Raw genomic sequence first — 19,153 nt, 5'->3', positions numbered from 1 at the left:
AACTTCTTGCGCAAGAAAGCCTGATGGCTAAAATGGCCATTGGAGCTTTCTTGTGCAAGAGAACGTCTACACTTGCACGGATGCTTTTGCACAAAAGCAAATCTTTTGTGCAAAGGCGCATGCCAGTATAGACGCTCTCTTGCGCAAATACTTTTAAAGGAAAAAATTTTCCGTTAAAAGTATTTGCGCAAAATCATGCCAGTCTAGACGCAGCCCTAGTGTTTTCTAATGCTGGAGGAGCAAGTTCCTCTTCAGAGAGCATGGGATTTCTCCCCTTCTTTGTGTGCTTTCCAATGCAGACCCAGAGGCATGGAAGATGCTAGTTAGGAGTTTCTTGCTTTATTCTTACTCCCCTTGAATGAACTCATACCATCTTGGAATCGTGGCATTCCAGCCACCTCTTCCTTTTAAAGGGGCTGTCCTCATACAGAGGTTTCTCTCTCTTCTGGTTGGTCATGCAGCAGAATAGCCTCCTCAGTGAGAACAGGACGCTTGTCACAGCCAGATTCTCAGAGACTTGCTTCACTTGCTGGATAGAGACAGAAGCAACACTGCAGACTGAAGGCTCAGGGTCAAGCAGCGAATCACTGAGAGCTGAAAAAAGGAGCAGGTCAGACTCTGACCTGTGATCACCCGTAAAAATACACAAATACACAGAGACCATGAACTTAGGTACACACATACGCTGTCCGTGTGATCAGAAACAGCTGTGCCACACTAGAGGAATACAGTATCAATGTGCACATTTAATGTAAGGTCATAAGAACAGCCAGACTGGGTCAGGCCAAGGCCAGAGGGAATGAATAGACAGAACAGGGGATCATCCAGTGATCCATCCCCTGTCATCCATTGCCAGCCTCTGACAGTTTGTTACCCAAACATCCAGAACACGTCTTTGTTAAAACCACACCCTGAAATAGTCCTGCACAGTCACATAACCGGTTATATGTGCACACCCAGGCATATTCATTTGCTTGGTTTAAAGGCCAGGATCCTCACTTACCTCTGAGCAGTGAGACTATATCTCCTTGACTCATGCGGCTGCCATCCATGTGATGGACAATGAACCCTAGAGAAATGGTTCACGTAATTAGCCTCTAACTTCTCCTTACAACCTCTAATGGGAACGTCTACTGTTTAGGCCTATCCCCAAATTAAGGTGCTTTCACGACATCTAGCAGATCATTAGAGTTGCTCAGAAGCTCCTAGGAGACCAACCTCTGGAGCATGCCCGAAGGGTTGATTTGCAAAGCAAAGTATATCTACTAGAAGTAGGCAACTGGGGACACCCTGGCCAATAGCTGGTCAAATTAAAAAATGATTTTTCCTTCTCTTGCATTGGTGAATGTCAGAGGATCTCATTCTGTGATCACTCACACTTTGCTAGGGGAAAAACTATCAGAAAGCAAACTGTGGCTCAAATAATGGCCACAAATGACTTTCCATTTGTATCCTAGGGTATGTCTACACTACCACCCTAGTTCGAACTAGGGTGGTAATGTAGTCAACCGGAGTTGCAAATGAAGCCCAGGATTTGAATTTCCCGGGCTTCATTTGCATGTTGCCGGGCGCTGCCATTTTTAAATGTCTGCTAGTTCGGACTCCGTGCTCCGCGGCTACGCGCAGCACGAACTAGGTAGTTCGGATTAGTCTTCCTATTCCGAACTACCTGTACTCCTTGTGGAACGTCGAACTAGCGGACATTTAAAAATGGTGGCGCCTGGCAACATGCAAATGAAGCCCGGGAAATTCAAATCCTGGGCTTCATTTGCAACTCCGGTTGACTACATTACCACCCTAGTTCGAACTAGGGTGGTAGTGTAGACATACCCCTAGATTGTAACTTCTTGAATTCTTTCATTGGCCTATCTACCGCCTCCAAGGCAGGTGGATTACCTATGCCAGTGGGAGAGCCCTCCCATGATCGGTATAGGCCCTGTCTCTTCTGACATTCTACAGTGAACTAGTTTCGCCTCTGTAGCATTTATGCGTTGATATGCCAAAAGTTCCAGTTGTGTTCATTTGGTAAATTATAGCCTGAATAGTATATATATTCAATTGTAACAGAGTTTGCACAATCAGTCACCCCACAATTAGTGGTTAAAGCTGTTTGTACAGACACTGGAGAATCTCACAATGTGGTCAACAAGCAAAAAAGCAAAATGTACCTAGCTGTGAATTATTAACTCAGCTCTAGTGTTTGCACTGCTCTAGAGCCATTAGAGGAGTAGTGTAATGTGGGGGTTAGAGGGATTCTGATGAGAGCATGGGGCATTAAAGGGCTATAATTTGTTTCCTGTACATACCCCATCCGAGAGTCAGGGAAGTTCAGAAAAAGGCTTTGATAGAACTTGCTTGCAAAGGTAAAATATGTGGTTTGGGATTTTTTTCACCTGTGAACATACTGGCTGCCCTCCTCACAGGAGCCTGCTCACTCTTCAGATAGTGCCGGCTCTGGGACAGGAATTCATGGACTCTCCCTGAGCACCGCCGAACCTAAGGAGGAACGAACATACCCCTCTGATTATCCAAGAGAGTTTGGCAGGAAGTAGAAGAAAGAGAAATACTGTATCTGGATCCACAAGGGGAGGAAGACATAAGAGAAGACACAGAAAACTGGATCCTAGTGGATGTGATCTACCTTGACTTTAGCAAAGCTTTTGATACGCTCTCCCACAGCATTCTTGCCAGCAAGTTAAGGATGCATGGATTGGATAAATGGGCTGTAAGGTGGATAGAAAGCTGGCTAGATTGTCAGGCCCAATGGGTAGCGATCAATGGCTTGATGTCTGGTTAGCAGTCAGTTTCAAGCAGAGTGCCCCAAGGATCTGTTCTAGGGCCGGCTTTGTTCAACGTCTTTATTAATGACCTGGATGAGGGGATGGGTTGCACCCTCAGCAAGTTTGCAGATGACACTAAACTAGGGGGAGAGGTAAATACATTGGAGGGCAGAGATCGGGTCCCGAGTGACCTAGACAGATTAGAGGATTGGGCCAAAAGAAATCTGATCAGGTTCAACAAGGACAAGTTCAGAGTCCTGCACTTGGGACAGAAGAATCCCAGGCATTATTACAGGCTGGGGACCGACTGGCTAAGTAGAAGTTGAGCAGAAAAGGACCTGGGGATTACAGTGGGTAAGAAGCTGGAGATGAGTCAACAGGGCGCCCTTGCAGCCAAGAAGGCTAATGGCATATTAGGGTGCATTAGAAGGAGCATTTCCAACACATCTAGAGAAGTGATTATCCCCTTTATTCGGCACTAGTGAGGCCACATCTGGAGTATTGCGTCCAATTCTTGGGCCCTAACTACAGAAAGGGTGTGGATGCATTGGAGAGGGTCAAGTGGACGGCAACCAAAATGATGAGGGAGCTGGAGCACATGACCTATGAGGAGAGGCTGAGGGATTTGGGCTCGTTTAGTCTGCAGAAGAGAAGAGCGAGGGGGGATTGATAGCAGCCTTCAGCTTCCTGAAGGGAGGTTCCAAAGAGGATGGAGAGAGGCTGTTCGCAGTAGTGACAGATGGCAGAACAAGGAGCAATGGGCTTAAGTTACAGTGGGGGAGGTTTAGGTTGGATATTAGGAAAAACTATTTTCCTAGGAGGTGGTGGAATCTCCATCCGTAGAGGTTTTTAAGTCCCAGCTTGACAAAGCCCTGGCTGGGTTGATATAGTTGAGGTTGGTCCTGCTTTGGGCAGGGGGCCAGACTCGATGACTCCTGAGGTCTCTTCCAGCCTTAGGATTCTATGACTCCAGTAGGCTAACAGACTGATCAGACTTTAGTGCCAGCCAGCTAGAAGCAGACACGTGTCCCAAAGGCAGCAGTGGAAGATCTCTCAGCTGAGCTATTTAAAACTAGTGTGGGTGGCCAGAGCCCTTCCTCCCTTGTCAGGAGAAGGGGGTGGGTTCTGTTTCTAATGTCTGGGATTCTGCTGCGAGCAATGACTACCAGGGAGCTTTCCAACAGAGAAAAGCACCACTGCCACCCTCTGAAAGGCCTGTGTGCTCCAAGGCCTTCTGCGCGGTGCAGAGCCTGTCTTTCTGTTCCCATGGCACTGACCCCGGCGCCCCTCCCTCTGCCTGTGCCTATGCACGTTGCTCAACGTGTCTCTTCTAGGCAAGGATTCAAAGCTTTCCCGTGACGGTTCGCCAAGGTGATCTCAGGTGGCGGCAGCAGGGCGCAGGCAGGAGGGTCTCTCAGCCTGCCAAGTGAGATCTCAGGGGAGATGCAAGTCGTTTTAAATATGGTGCCACGTGTTAGATAACGTGTCCCCTGCCGCCAACTCACCCAGTTCTAAAGAACAGCCCAGTGTTCACTTACCAGGTGCCTGCAAACATTGCACAGGGCCTGCTGATTGTCATAATGGGCCATGGTGAATATCTCCTCCAGCAACTTCCATCCCATGAAGTCATTACATCGTGCCAAAGTCCACTCGCAGCTCTGCATGGGAAAGGGGAGAGAGGGCAATCAGGAAGGAGGCTCTTGATACTGTCTAGTAGCTGCTGAAAGTTAATAAAGACAATTTACCCTAAGTCAGAGAGGGGAGGAAAGGGTTAATGGCCTCCTCCTGGGGCCATGTAGTGTCTCTGTTCCTATCCCACTGCGAGAGTCAGGGCCTGAGGGCCCTACAGTCTTTGGTTGACAGCTGTTTGCAGATGCATTCATGCAAGTGAGGTGCGTAGGCTATAATTTACCTATAGGGAGGGATAGTTCAGTGGTTTGCCCATTGGCCTCATAAACCCAGTAGTGTGAGCCCAATTCCTAAGGGGCCCATTTAGGGATCAGGGGCAAATCTGCCAGGGATGGTAGTTGTTCCATCCACAAAGGTAGATTCAATGACTTCTCAAGGTCCCTTCCAGCCCTATGAGATAGGGTTTATAGGGTATGTCTATGTTGCATTCTTCCTTTGAAAGAGGAATACAGACAATTGCAAATGAAGTGTGGATTTGATTTTCCTGCACTTCATTTGCATAATTGCAGCCAGCCGCTTTTCCAAAATACCATATTTATTTTGAGAAAAAAAACATAGTCCACACAGGGTTATTTAAAAAAGAAACCCTTCCTTCAAAATACCCGTAAACCTCATTTTTTAAGGAGTAAGGGTTATTTCAAAGGAAGGTATCAGAGGGGTAGCTGTGTTAGTCTGAATCTGCAAAAGCGGCGAGGCACCTTATAGACTAACTGAAGTGTTGGAGCATAAGCTTTCGTGGGCAAAGACCCACAACATGCATCTGACGAAGTGGGTCTTTGCCCACAAAAGCTTATGCTCCAACACTTCAGTTAGTCTATAAAGTGCCACAGGACTCCTCACCGCCTTTTCAAAGGAAGGGTTTCTTTTCAAAATAACCCCATTTTTTCTCAGAATACAGTATTTCAGAAAAGCAGCCAGCCACAATTATGCAAATTAAGCATGGGAAATTCAAATCCACACTTCATTTGCAATTTCATTTGTCTGCATTTGCATTGCTCTCTTGAAGGAGGAATGCAATGTAGACATACCCATAGAGTTTTGCACTTGCAGACGGATGCACAAACATGTTTTGAGAGGTGCAGTTGTAGATGTCACCCAGCAATGTGGCCTTAATGTCCCTGGCTCCCTGCTAATGGCTCCTGACTGGAACTGATTCGTCAAATGGGCTAAAAGGATACAAGCAGTGGCCAAGAAGCGCAACATTTTTACCTTTGGCTATGTCTACGCAGCAGCATTATTTCAGAATAACTGGCATTATTCTGAAATAACAAAGAGCGCATCTACGCAGCAAGCCGTTATTTCGAAGTAATGGCAAGCTGGAGGACTTCCTACTCCAACTCCTGTAACTCTCATTTCATAAGGAGTAAGGGAAGCCGAAGGAAGAGTGTTTTTCCTTTGGCTTCCTGCTGTGTAGACATCGCCAAAAGCCGAATTAAGCTACTTCGACATCAGCTACGTAGTTGTGTAGCTTAATTCGACTTTTGCCCGCAGTGTAGACGTGCCCTTTGGGTCATGTGAATAGGAATAGGGTGTAAAGCAGAAAAGATTGTGCTTTGGGAAATGGATCTAGAGAGGAATCTGGAAGAAAGGCCCATCAACTGTCATTTCTTAGGCTTGAAGAAATGATGCTCAGTCTTACCTCGGCCACCTTCTGGTCTTGCTCGTACAGATGGAGCAGCAAGGGCACAAAGCTGCCAAGGACTTGCTCCTGCATGGTGGATTTAGACTTTAGGTTCAGACCACTTAAGAGGTTTCCAAAGAGGCCAATGGCAGAGGAGCGCACCTTGTCTCTGTCCTGCGAGGAATACACAAAGAAAGGTTTAATGGAAACTGCAAACTCAGGCCTTGTCTACACTATACAGCGTTTAGCGACTCAGCCATGTCAACACTTTTGTTGGCAAAGTGCTGAAGAAACTTCTACCCCCATGAGCAGCATTTGCTTTGGTGTCCGGAAAGCACTGTTTCCAGCAGCCCTTGCCATGGCAAAGCTTTTGTCGTTCAATGGGTGGGGGCTTTACTTCCTTGCACAAGGACCAGTGTAGACAAATCCTCAGACTGAGGCATTATCACTGTGCACAGCCTGCCTATGGAGAAAGAAGTGTTCTTTGTCCAATAGGGTGGCTTGTAGAAATGGCAATTCCTTCACACTACACCTTTATGTGTGGATGATGAAGGTTCTCTGCTTTAACTGTCAGGTGTCTTTATACAAGAAGCGCACACCCTGCTAACACCATGTCATTGGAACGCAATGGCAGCGTCTGTGCTGTGCCCTGCTCAAGTGTTGGAGACTTGTGCAGTGGCACAGAAGGTCTGGGGGTCTAACTCAGCAGTTACTTTCGTTGCTGTTGCCTCTGGGGAGCTAATATCTGCGTCCCCAGATTACAGCGTGTGTGAATCACAACCCTACAACTCAATCTCATAACTTCATATGCACTAGAGACAGACATATTTAGGCAGAACGGTGGGTTTCAACAGCTCATGATCTTTCCCCTGATGCCTACATGGCCTATTTTCTATACAAGATCACAACTGAATACACATGAGAAATATGGGAGTTTCAGGCCATTCCCCCAGGAGAGTAAGTATCACATCCCTGTTGTCCGGGGAGACCCTGTCTGGGGAGCCATATGTCTGATGGAGACTGCAGCCTATAAACTGGCTGATGTCTGGATTTGCCAAGCATTCATTGCCATCTGTAATGAGGGAGGCCTGCTTTGCTGTGAGGAAAGGATGAGCTCAGAGAGCAGTGTCAGTTCTGTGGTGTTGTGAGCTGCAGATCACGGCTGTAGCAGAGACTATCCCTTTGACTAATAGAGGACATCAGAATCTGCCGTACAAATGACTTATTTATAGGCTTTTCTGTGGGGTTGCTCACTAGTTGTGAGCCCCTCACAAGCAATAATGAACAAGCAGAGACGGGCTTAGGGGCAGGCAAGCCGGGCGGTTGCCCAGGGCCGCCATTTTCAAGGGGCCGCCAACAGAGCCAGTCTTAGGGGTGAGCTGTGACCGCATTTCATCCCAAAATCCTTCCCCCAGGTTTCCCTGGGTTTTTTTGTTTGTTTGTTTTTGTTTTTTCTTGACAAATTTTCCCCAGCAGTTTTTTTTGTTTGTTTGTTTTTTGCTTGACAAATTTTTGTCCGGCATTTTTTTAAAACCATCTGGCAACCTGTACATTTGGGACCCGTACTGTTCAATATCTTCATCAATGATGTAGATATTGGGATAGAGAGTACGCTTATTAAGTTTGCAGATGATACCAAACTGGGTGGGGTTGCAACTTCTTTGGAGGATAGGGACATAATTCAAAATGACCTTAGCAAGTTAGAGAAATGGTCAGAGGTAAACAGGATGAGGTTTAATAAAGAGAAATGCAAAGTGCTCCACTTAGGAAGGAACAATCAGTTCCATACATACAAGATGGGAAGCGACTGTCTAGGAAGGAGCATGGCGGAAAGGGATCTAGGGGTCATAGTGGACCACAAGTTGAATATGAGCCAACAGTGTGATGCTGTTGCAAAAAAAGCAAATATGATTCTAGGTTGTATCAACAGGTGTGTTGTAAGCAAAACTCGTGAAGTCATTCTGCCACTCTACTCTGCACTAGTTAGGCCTCAGCTGGAGTACTGTGTCCAGTTCTGGGCGCCACATTTCAAGAAAGATGTGGAGAAATTGGAAAGGGTACAGAGAAGAGCGACAAGAATGATTAAAGGTCTAGAGAACATGACCTATGAAGCAAGGCTTCATGAACTGGGCTTGTTTCGTTTGGAAAAAAGAAGATTAAGGGGGGACATGATAGCGGGTTTCAAATATCTAAAAGGGTGTCACAAGGAGGAAGGAGAAAATTTGTTCCTCTTGGTTTCTGAGGACAGGACAAGGAGTAATGGGCTTAAAGTGCAGCAGGGGAGGTTTAGATTGGACATTAGGAAAAAATTCCTAACTGTCAGGGTGGTCAAATATTGGAATAAATTGCCAAGGGAGGTGGTGGAATCTCCCTCTCTGGAGATATTTAAGAACAGGTTAGACAGACATCTGTCAGGGATGGTGTAGACGGAGCTTGGTCCTGCCATGAGGGCAGGGGACTGGACTCGATGACCTCTCGAGGTCTCTTCCAGTCCTATGATTCTATGATTCTATAACCCTATGGGCGAGCCAGGTGGTTGCCCTGGGCTGCCAATTGGTTAGGACTGGCCCTGTGAATAAGGCCTCGCAGTACCCTGGGAGGTGAGGGAATATCAGTAACCCCATTTTACAGATGGGTAACTGACTAGATATTGCTCTATTGAGCTTTGCTGTGACTGGACATGCACTTTACCCATCTGCACTGCTACTTAATACAAGCCCAGCAGGATTCGCCGAATGAAACCTCTGCTCGGGATAGGGGAAAGCAGGAGGACCCCAGCATGGAAAGGTCCTCTCCCCACAGGGGTACTTCTTTTCCCTGGAAGCACTAACTAGCTCCTCCTCCACGCACAAAGGAGCCGCTGTTTTCCTGTTGCCTTACATCATCCAGGAAGGGCCGAAGCGTCTTGGCAATCTGCACGCTGATGGAGCCGATGTTCACCCTGCCCTTGTGGTGCCTGAGCACACTTCCCAGAGCGGCGATGGCCTCCCCAACAAGCCTCTCGTGTGTCTCGTTCAACCCCCCCAGCAGGGCGGGAAGGAGAGCCTGGAGCTGTTTCGCCTGCAGAAAAGAAACTCATCAGCAGAGATGAAATGCTGCCCCGTGCCAGCTAGTCAGTGCACAACGTCACCAGCTGACTGAAGAGAGGGAGCTCAGAGCACGACTCTCCCAGGATTCAAAGACTCACTTTCTTTCAGCTGGGCGCAGGACAGCGTTCCCGCTAAGCACCCCCCAACAGAATGAATTGTGTTATGTACAGGTGTTTGGAGGTGATGTGCGACACCTCGCCTTCACATTGGTGCACAACAATTCATGTAGTGGAGGGGCCAGGGGTTCATAGTGTGGGAGGGGACTCAGGCATGGGGCAGAGGGTTGGGGTGCAGGGATATGAGGACTCTGGGATGGAGCCAAGAATGAGGGGCTTAGGATTGGAGTGCAAGGGGGTAAGGTTTCTGGCTGGGGTACCAGCTATGGGGTGGGGCTGGGCTTAGGAATGGTTTAGAGTGAAGGAGGGTGCTTCAGGGCTATTGCAAGGAGAGAGGATATCCCCAGTTCTCTCTCCTCACAGCAGCACCTAGGTGGGCAGGGAACAGCATGCCTCCCCACCATGGCAGCTCCAGGGCTGGGCCGCCCACACTGTGGCAAGATTAAGGCCAGGGCCAGGCCGCCCCAGGATCAGGATTGGGCATCCCAGGCTGCTCCAGGATCAGGGTCAGGCTGCGACCAGGCCACCTCGGCCATGGCAGAGGTGGGGTCGGGCTGCACGGGCAGCTCCGGCTACGGAAGGATCAGGGCCGGGGCTGGGGCAAGGCTACCCTGGCAGAATCAGGGCCATCCAACGGTTCTGTTTTACTACCACAGACCTAGGGTTTGCTTTGGTGCCGTCAGCACCTGCTACACATTTCAGCTGTGTTCGCTACAGGCTTGTTTTGGTATCGCTGGAGTCGGTTTTATACCTGAAAATAATGATAATTCACCATTCGTTGACCATTGTCACCTCTGTGCCTAAGGCAGCGTGGTCTTCTAGATAATAGGCCTGGAGCAAGTCAGGATTCCTGGGTTCTGGTTTGAGCTGCCCAACTGTCTTGCTTGGGCAAATCCCTTACGTGCGTTTTCAAAAGTAGCCTCCAGTTTTGGGGGCCTAGTTGCAGGCGTGTAAGGCCTGATATTCCGAGGTGCTGCGTGTCTGCAGCTTCCACAGAACATTCCCCTTGCTGTTACCTTCTGTGGGTGAAGTGCCATGTTTCCAAGCCCGTGCAGACTCAGCCAGCGGACAGTGGGTCTCGGATCCGTCCGCCACTCTTCCAGCCTACCCAGAATACTTCGTTTTGGCAATAGCTTGGTCACGGATTGGCTACGGAGAAGCTAAAATCAGAGCAGTGAGTCCATTACAAGCAGAAAACAGAGCTGTGTTCTTTGGATGGATGTCAGAGGCAACATTCCCTGCATTCTGCTATAAATTCTCCTAGAAGTTGTAGAGTTTAAGGCCAGAAGACACCACCCGATTATCTCATTGGCTCTTATATCACAACCCACCAACACCTGCCCACTGAAACGTTAGACGAAGGAATACAGCTCCCAGCCCACTCCTGTGTGAAAACAGTTCACTCCTCGCCCACACGTCATGAGGTGTGAATAGCCCTTTCTCAGAACTGTCCCCCACAAGTGGGATTGATCTGCAAGTTAAAAATAAAAATCCAGTGAAGTACCAATGGATGTCAGGGGTTTAGATGAAGGGCCACTGGACTCAGGCAGCCCCAAAGACCTGGGGAAAGACAAGTTACCGCATTAGTGAGGGAGCCCTGAGAAAAATTCCCTTGGTGACCTCATTCTCTCTCTAATTCCCTGATGGTTTAACCCATCCAAAACTAGTGCTTCTGTATCCAGAAATAGGATCTCTGTGATAGGACAGCTGCCCCTCACTGGCAAAAGTGGGGTTAAAATCAGCCCTAGGGAGGCTGTGACAGAGAGAGGCGTCCATATGCTCTCTAGCTGACGGGTGCTTGATCTTCCTCTCCACATTGCCCCATTCCACCCCTTTCGTCAAACCCCCCACCCCACTTCTTTCCACCCCTGCTCTGCTTCCACCCACCCCTTTCCCCAAACCCCTGCTGCACCCCACCTCACCCTGCCTCAGCTCCACCTCCACCCCACCTCATTCCACCCTTTTCCCCAAGTCCCCGTCCCCATGCCCCCTCCCGCAAGCTCGCCACATCCCTGCTCCTTCCCCCTCCCTCCCGGAGCATCCCAAATGTCACAAACCAACTGTTTTGCAGTAGGCGGGAGGCGCTGGGAGGGAGGAGGAGAATTTGGGGGGGAGAGCTCGGCTTCCTGGAATTTTTCCCCGTGGCACAGAGTCAGCGCCTATGACGCTAGAGAGAGCCAACTGAAAGAGTCTGAGAGGAGCAGCCAGTCATGGCCCCGCAGGCTCATCTGAGAAGGGCTGCAGGGCAGCGCAGAGCTCAGAAGGGAGAAGACCAGGCTCTTAGCAGGGGAAGGGACGCCAGCCCTTTGGACAGAGCAATGCTGTAAGCAAGGATTGGGGAAGCTAGAGAGAGCACCTGCCTGGCTTCTAGGGCCTGCAGACGGAGGGTAAGTGCAGTTGCCACTGAGAGAGTGGCTGGACGGAGATTGCAGGTCTCCGGAAAGAGGAAACACCAAAGCGTGGCACAGTCAGAGGGCAGTGCCCTAAAGAGGACGCCGCCGCAGTCCTTGGAGTGACGTGGGTCCTAGAAGGAAAATGACGGTGCTGAGGCATCGCCCGAGGAGGGCGCCCTGGCGAGTTAAGCTAATTCCTTTGACAGCCAGGCCAGCAGGCCCACCCCGTCCCAATCTCTCATCATGCCTCTCCCACCATAATCAGATAAGAGGACAGGCAAGTTGCTGATGCAAAGTCCCCATTCAACAGTGACCTACTGACGTCTGGAAATAAACCCTCTCCCGAAGCCTAGCCAGGCATGTCGACTAACACGTCTTACCCCCGTGAAGAAAGCCACGGCTGTCAAAGTTTTCTCTTCATCCTCCGTACGGAGATTTGGGATGGAATTGGCAAGAAGCCCAGAGAGATGGTGGCTTGCATGGGTGACCATGGCTCTGTGATATAAATCAGACACTCATTACTGGCGGAATATACAGCCACGAAGCAGTCTGCAACAGATGGCAGCCTGATCATGAATCAGCACTGCCCAGGGTAACCAGAGGAACTTGAAGCTTTTGTTGCCTACCTAGCCAAGAGAAGGACCCCTTCCAGGTAACCCTCAGCACTTGAGAGAAGGTCCCAGCCTCCCACTTTCTCCATCCACGGCAACACTATTTCGTTCCTATCTCGGATCAGCATAGCCTTCAGCGCGTCTACTGCACAGCTGCATTGAAAACAAGACTAGGATTACAGAAATAGAGCAATCCCTCTCGGTTCCTGTATATAGACACCGGGTTATGTCTACACTACAAAATTAGTTTGAACTAACAGACGTTAGTTTGAACTAACTTTCATAGGCGCTACACTAGCACTCCGTTAGTTTGAATTTAATTCAAACTAACGGAGCGCTTAGTTCGAACTAGGTAATCCTCATTCCACGAGGATTAAGCCTAGTTCGAACTTACTAGTTCGAATTAAGGGGTGTGTAGCCCCTTAATTCGAACTAGTGGGAGGCTAGCCCTCCCCAGGTTTCCCTGGTGGCCACTCTGGCCAACACCAGGGAAACTCGTCTGCCCCCCTCCCGGCCCCGGAACCCTTAAAGGGCCACGGGTTGGCTACACAGTTTGTGCCAGTTGCAAGGCTGCCAGCACCTGTGCCAGCACACCCAGCAGCTGACACCCCATGAGTCAGCCACCTGATGCCACCTAGCCCTCCCCCTCTTCCTGGGACCAGCCTGGCGGCTCCCAGGAGCCTGCCCGAGGCCACAAGAGGCGGGCGCCCGCGTGGTCTAGTGCAGAGATCGTGGACCTCATTGAGGTTTGGGGGGAAGCCTCCAATGTCCACGATCTCCGCACTAGCCACAGGAACGCGGCAGTCTACGGCCGCATGGCTGCCAGCCTGGCCACCAGGGGCCACCAGTGCAGCTGGGAGCAGGTGCGCTGGAAAATCAAGGACCTGCGGCAGTCCTACTCCCGGGCCTGCCTGCCAGGGGCCGACCCGGAGGCGTGCCCCCACTTCCAGGCTCTGGACCGCCTCCTGGGGGCTCATGCCGTCCCTGCCCCCCGGGACATGATAGACCCCGGGGCAGAGGGACCGCTCCCAGAGACGGAGGAGGAGGAGGAGGGCTCCGAGAGCCGGCAGCCTGCCCAGGACCCGGGACCCCCGAGGCACCCCACAGAGCCGCTCGCCTGTGTCATCTGAGGCCAGGGAGGCATCCACATGTGAGTACCATCGTGTTCCCCTTATGTGTACGGGGGGCTGGGGCGAGAGGGAGCCCAGGGACCGTGCGCCTGGGCCTTGCCCACCACGGAGCAGCAGCTGGGGATCCTGCAGGGGCCCTGGCCTTGCAGAGGGGAGCTGGGTTTCACACACCTGGGCCCCTGGGGTAATTGACCGCTGTTCTTGTTTCACCACAGCCGCAGCACCTGGGACTGCAGGGCGCACCACTCCGCCTGCAGCAGCCGCCCGCGCCCGGGCCAGCAGGACAGCCAGGAACCAGGAGGAGTACCAGAGGCGGCACCTCCGGTTCCTTGAGCAACAGCTCCGTCTCCAGGACCACTGGGTCCAGGAGGACCTGAGGCTGCGCCGGAGGAGCTTGGAGGCACTGGAGGAGCAGGGCCGTGCCCTGCGAGGCCACCTCTAGAGCCTGCTCGACCGCTTCCCAATTCCTCCTGCTCCGGCTCCTGCTCCCCCTGCTCCCCCTCCTGCTCCCCCTGCTCCCGCTCCTGCTTCCTCCACACCCCCCGTCCCTCCTGCCCCACCCTCCACAACCATTCCCCACCAACGCCCCCGGACCCGCAGTGTTGCGAGACAGGAGAGGCAGCCGGACCCCCACCCCTGAGATTTCCTTTCCCTTCCTCCCTTCCCTCCCCTTTCAGCTCCCTCGTCCCAGGTTTCCCCCTCCCCTTTCCCACCCTCCTTCCTCCTTCCCCCCCACCCCAGTTATGTTAAATAAAAAGACGTTTTTGTTTGAAAAACAGGTGTCTTTATTTGACAGTAGGTAGGGAGGGGAAAGCGGAAGGTGGTAGGGTGGAAGAAGGCCCCAGTGGGGCATGCAGGGAGAGGTCAGTCCTCCTCCTCCACCAGGAAGCTCTCCCACAGGGCTTCCCGGATCCGGACAGCCCTCCGCTGGGCTTCCCGGACGGCGGCGGTGCGGGGCAGACCGTAGTGGCCAGCCATGCGGTCAGCCTCAGCCATCCAGGCTGGCAGGAAAGCCTCCCCCTTTCTCTCACATAAATTGTGGAGCACACAACATGCTGCCACCACGGGAGGGATGTTGTGCTCGGCCAGGTCCAGACGGGTGAGGAGGCATCGAAAGCGGGCTTTCAGTCGCCCGAAGGCCCCCTCCACCACGATGCGGGCCCTGGTCAGCCTGGCATTGAAGGCCTGGCGGGAGGGATTGAGGTGCCCAGTGTAGGGCTTCATCAGCCACGGCTGCAGTGGGTAGGCGGCATCCCCCACCAGGCACACGGGCATGTCCACGTCCCCGACCCTGATGTGGCGGTCGGGGAAGAAGGTACCATCCTGCAGCCGCTGGCACAGAGAGGAGTTGCGGTACACCCGGGCGTCGTGTGCTTTGCCGGACCAGCCCACATTAATGTCCGTGAACTGGCCCCGGTGGTCACACACGGCCTGCAGGATCACGGAAAAGTACCCCTTGCGGTTCACGTAACGGGACGCCTGGTGTTCCGGGGCAAGGATGGGGATGTGCGTCCCGTCGATGGCCCCCCCGCAGTTGGGGAAGCCAAGGGCGCCGAATCCCCGGATGACGGCGTCCCGGTCGGCGAGGCGGACCACCCTGCGGAGCAGCACCTGGTTGATGGCCTTGACCACCTGCGGAGAGAGACACAGCAAAGTGCCAATCAGTGGGGCGCCCAGGTGGCTGGGAGCATTCGTGCCCTGGCAGTGCCCCACGCCCCACTCCCGGAAGCAACCCCCTGGCGGCGTGTAGTACGGCCGGGACAGACCGACTCCTCTGGTGCGGGGCGCTTTCACCTCCTCCCTCCCCCCCTTTGTCCGTGGGGCGGCCCATCCCCTCCTTGCAGCCCTCCTTCCCCCCCCCCCGGCTCGGTGGCCGACGAGTGCCATACCTGCATGAGCACCACTCCGACGGTGGATCTCCCCATGCCGAACTGGTTCCCGACGGATCGGTAGCTGTCCGGCGTGGAGAGCTTCCAGAGGGCGATGGCCACCCGCTTCTGGAGGGGGATGGCGGGCCTCATGCGAGTGTCCCTTCTGCGCAGAGCAGGGCGAGCCACTCGCAGAGCTCCAGGAAGGTGTCCCTCCTCATCCTGAAGTTCTGGGTCCACTGTCGGTCTTCCCAGTGCTCCAGGACGATGCGGTCCCACCAGTCGCTGCTGATGTCCAGACGCCAGATGCGGCGGGGCACGCCGGTGCCGGGGCACCGCCGCGGCTCCTCCACAGCCCCCAGGGCAGCCAGGCAGAGAGGCAGGGGGCTGACGTGCACGAAGTGGTGCCAGGCAGCCTCGAGCCATTGCTGGCAGGCTTGCAGCAGCAAGTCCAGAAAGTGCACCAGAAGGTGCAGGGCGAGCTGTGGCTCCATGTTGCCACCTGTGGCGGCGTCCCCGAAGGGAAGCACCGACACAGACGGGCACAGAGACCAACGTTTTGCTGTCCCTCGGCGAGGTTGGCAAGCAAGCAGGAAAAGCTAAGAACCGGCTGTCCGGGGGGGTCCCTTTAAGCACGAGCCTCAGATAGTCTCAGACAGCAGCCACACAAAGCAACTACTGACCTGATGCCCTGCCAGAACCGGTTTCAGCCGCCCTTAAATGCGCCCCTGCGTCCAATCAGTGTGGACGCGCTAGTTCGAATTAGCAAAATGCTAATTCGAACTAGTTTTTAGTTCTAGATGCGTTAGTTCGAATTAGCTTAGTTCGAATTAACTAATTCGAACTAAGTTAGTTCGAATTAGCACTGTAGTGTAGACATACCCCAAGAGACATAGGGCCAGAGTTGCACCAGGAATTATTTTGACCCATTTGACACTCTGATGGATAACTGGACCTCAATCCTTTCTCCACTCTACTGCACAGACTTTCTTATCATCTCATGGGTGGGCTGACAGGCTAGATGTAAGACATCAACACCCTTCAGGCATGGTATGCATAGCAGCAGGGGCACTGCTTTCCCTGTGGAGGGAGATCACCGGACAAGTTTGTCACAGATGTAACAAACCCCGGGGAATGTGGGATTGCTTTCTAGCTTGAGACATTTTAAATTAGTCTGCAGAACCGACTGCAAGGAATAATCCTGCCCTGGCCACAATAGATATCTTACGTGTGACGTAGTAGCTCCTATCCATCTGATTTCTATCCACATGGGTGTGCGTATGGATGGAACGTATGGTTATTAAATGCCTCCCCTCTGTCTAAGGCCCTCCCCATAGTTCCTGGGAACTTTCTGTCGGGTAATAGTCTCTGAGCTGGTTTCACTGGGCTCTCTGCTTCGGTACTTAGTTCTGCTCTCCCCTGGGACCAGACTATCAAATATGGTGATGGGATGGGAAATCAAAAGGTCGCTAACAACACAGTTGGTAACTGGCTATAAACCAAGAGGATGTAAATGAGAGCTTAAAAAAGGGTGAGGGCGGGCTGGGACTACAGGATAAACTTCTCTGTGCAGAGAGAGATTAATGTCTCTTCTTCCCTCCCCCCGTAGTTAGGGAATCTGCACTTGGGAAGATCGCAGGATCTAATGCATCCCAGAATAATGTTTGTTTTTTACAAAAGTGTTACCTTACTGAGTCATACCTGGTTTGTGATCCACTATAATCCCCAGATACTTTTCTGTAGTGCTCCTTCCTAGTTAGTTATTTCCCATTTTGTATTTGTGTAGTTGATCATTTCTTCCTAAGCATAATACTTCTCATTTGTCTTTATTGAATTTCACCCCATTTATTTCAGCCTATTTCTCCAGTTTGTCGAAATAATTTTGAATTCAAGGTCTGTCCTCCAAAGTGCTTGCAATCCCTCCCAGCTTGGTTTTGTTCACAAACTTTGAAGTGTACATCCTCTGCCATTATCCCAATCATTTATGAAGATATTGAATAGATCCCAAGATAAATTGCTGCAGGACCGCACTTGATATATCCTTCCAGTTTGACAGTGAGCCATTGATAACTACGCAGAGTATCCGAGAGGTGGCCATGTTAGTCTTTGTATTTGAAAAAAAAATCCAAGAAGTCCCGTGGCACCTAAAAGACTAACGGAGGGTATGTCTATACTACAAAGTTAGTTCGAACTAACGGACGTTAGTTCGAACTAACTTTCATAGGCGCTACACTAGCGCTCCGTTAGTTTGAATTTAATTCGAACTAACGGAGCGCTTAGTTCGAACTAGGTAATCCTCATTCCACGAGGATTAAGCCTAGTTCGAACTAGCTAGTTTGAATTAAGGGGTGTGTAGCCTCTTAATTCGAACTAGTGGGAGGCTAGCCCTCCCCAGCTTTCCCTGGTGGCCACTCTGGCCACCACCAGGGAAACTCTACTGCCCCCCTCCCGGCCCCGGACCCCTTAAAGGGGCACGGGCTGGCTACGGTGCCCGTGCCAGGTGCAAGCCTGCCAGCACCCAGCCAGCAGACCCTGCACCTGGCACGGATCGAGCCAGCCACCCGATGCCCCGCAGCCCTCCCACTCTTCCCGGGACCAGGCTGGCGGCTCCCGGGAGCTTGCCCGGGACCGCAAGAGGCAGGCACCCGCCTGGGCTAGTGCGGAGATCGTGGACCTTGTCCACGATCTCCGCACTAGGCACAGGAAAGTGGCCGGCTTGGGCAGGATAGCTGCCAGCCTGGCCACCCAGGAGCAGGTGTGCAAGAGAATCAAGGGGGTCCACTGAGACCCCCGACCCTGAGCCCTGAGCTTACAATGGCCGTCCTGGGTCAGACCAAAGGTCCATCTAGCCCAGTAGCCTGTCTGCCGACAGCGGCCAACCCTAGGGACCCTGGAGGGGATGGACCGAAGACAGTGACCAAGCCATTTGTCTCGTGCCATCCCTCTCCAGCCTTCCACAAACCTTGGGCAGGGACACCACTCCTACCCCCTGGCTAATACCACTCCATGGACCCAACCTCCATGACTTGATCTCACTTCCCTTTAAACTCTGTTCCAGTTCTAGCCTTCACAGCCTCCTGCAGCAAGGAGTTCCACAGGTTGACTCTTTGCTTTGTGAAGAACAACTTTCTGTTACTACTTTGAAGCCTGCTACCCATTCCTTTCCTTTGGTGTCCTCTAATCCTTCTATTATGGGAACTAATGAAGAACTTTTCTGTATGCACCCCTCTCCACCCCACTCGTGCTTTTATAGACCTCTATCATATCCCCCCTCCATCTCCTCTTTTCCGAGCTGAAAAGTCCCAGTCTCTTTAGCCTCTCTTCATCTGGGACCTGTTCCCAACCCCTGATCATGTTAGTTGCCCTCCCCTCTCCCAGCCTCTCTCTTCTCCTCTCCCACCTCCTTTTCCCAGTCTCCCCCAGTTTTGTTCAATAAAGACAGATTCCATTTTGGAAGACACGTTATCTTTATTTTGTACATCAAGAAGAGGGGCTAGGAAAGGGTAAGTGGAAGGAGGTGAGGTAGGAAAGGGGTACGAGCCCCCGATGGGGAGGACTGGGCTGGCTCTGCGGGCTTCTGGGGGTGGAAGCTCTCCTGCAGCCCCCCAATTGCCTCCTCTCCCCAGATGGCAGCCTGTGGCAAGTGCAGCCGGGCTGATGGCCGAGTGCTGTGATGTGCCCAGTGTGGGCACTCTGGGCACTCCAAGCCAGGACTGCTTTGCAAGCGGGGCACCCCTGAGAACTGTCTGTCCGGGATGGGGGTCGGGACCCTTTAAGCACTGCCCTCGGCTAGCCTGAGACAGCATCTCCACGCTCTAAGTCCTCCTCTGATGCCCTGCCGGCACTGCTTCCGGCC

The 19,153-nt window shown here is 52.2% G+C and overlaps 1 protein-coding gene across 1 annotated transcript in view; it reads right to left on the bottom strand.

The window, feature by feature from the left end:
• Nucleotides 1–279: 279 nt before the first annotated feature.
• MROH6 (maestro heat like repeat family member 6) overlaps nt 280–19,153 on the bottom strand; it is a 39,237-nt gene continuing 20,363 nt past the window's right edge. The window contains exons 7-15 of the mRNA XM_025188952.2: nt 12,315–12,452; nt 12,069–12,183; nt 10,312–10,455; nt 8,971–9,150; nt 6,109–6,264; nt 4,319–4,438; nt 2,394–2,496; nt 1,004–1,069; nt 280–594 (exon numbers count right to left, since the gene is read on the bottom strand). Of these exons, the coding sequence (XP_025044737.2) occupies nt 365–594; nt 1,004–1,069; nt 2,394–2,496; nt 4,319–4,438; nt 6,109–6,264; nt 8,971–9,150; nt 10,312–10,455; nt 12,069–12,183; nt 12,315–12,452 (1,252 nt within the window). The 3' untranslated portion in view covers nt 280–364. The remainder of the gene's footprint in view (nt 595–1,003; nt 1,070–2,393; nt 2,497–4,318; nt 4,439–6,108; nt 6,265–8,970; nt 9,151–10,311; nt 10,456–12,068; nt 12,184–12,314; nt 12,453–19,153) is intronic.

The sequence above is a fragment of the Pelodiscus sinensis genome, chromosome 2, assembly GCF_049634645.1.
Source record: "Pelodiscus sinensis isolate JC-2024 chromosome 2, ASM4963464v1, whole genome shotgun sequence".
NCBI lineage: Eukaryota > Metazoa > Chordata > Testudines > Trionychidae > Pelodiscus > Pelodiscus sinensis.
The sequence above is the reverse complement of the archived record's forward strand: the minus strand, read 5'-3'. Positions and strand labels throughout refer to the sequence as shown.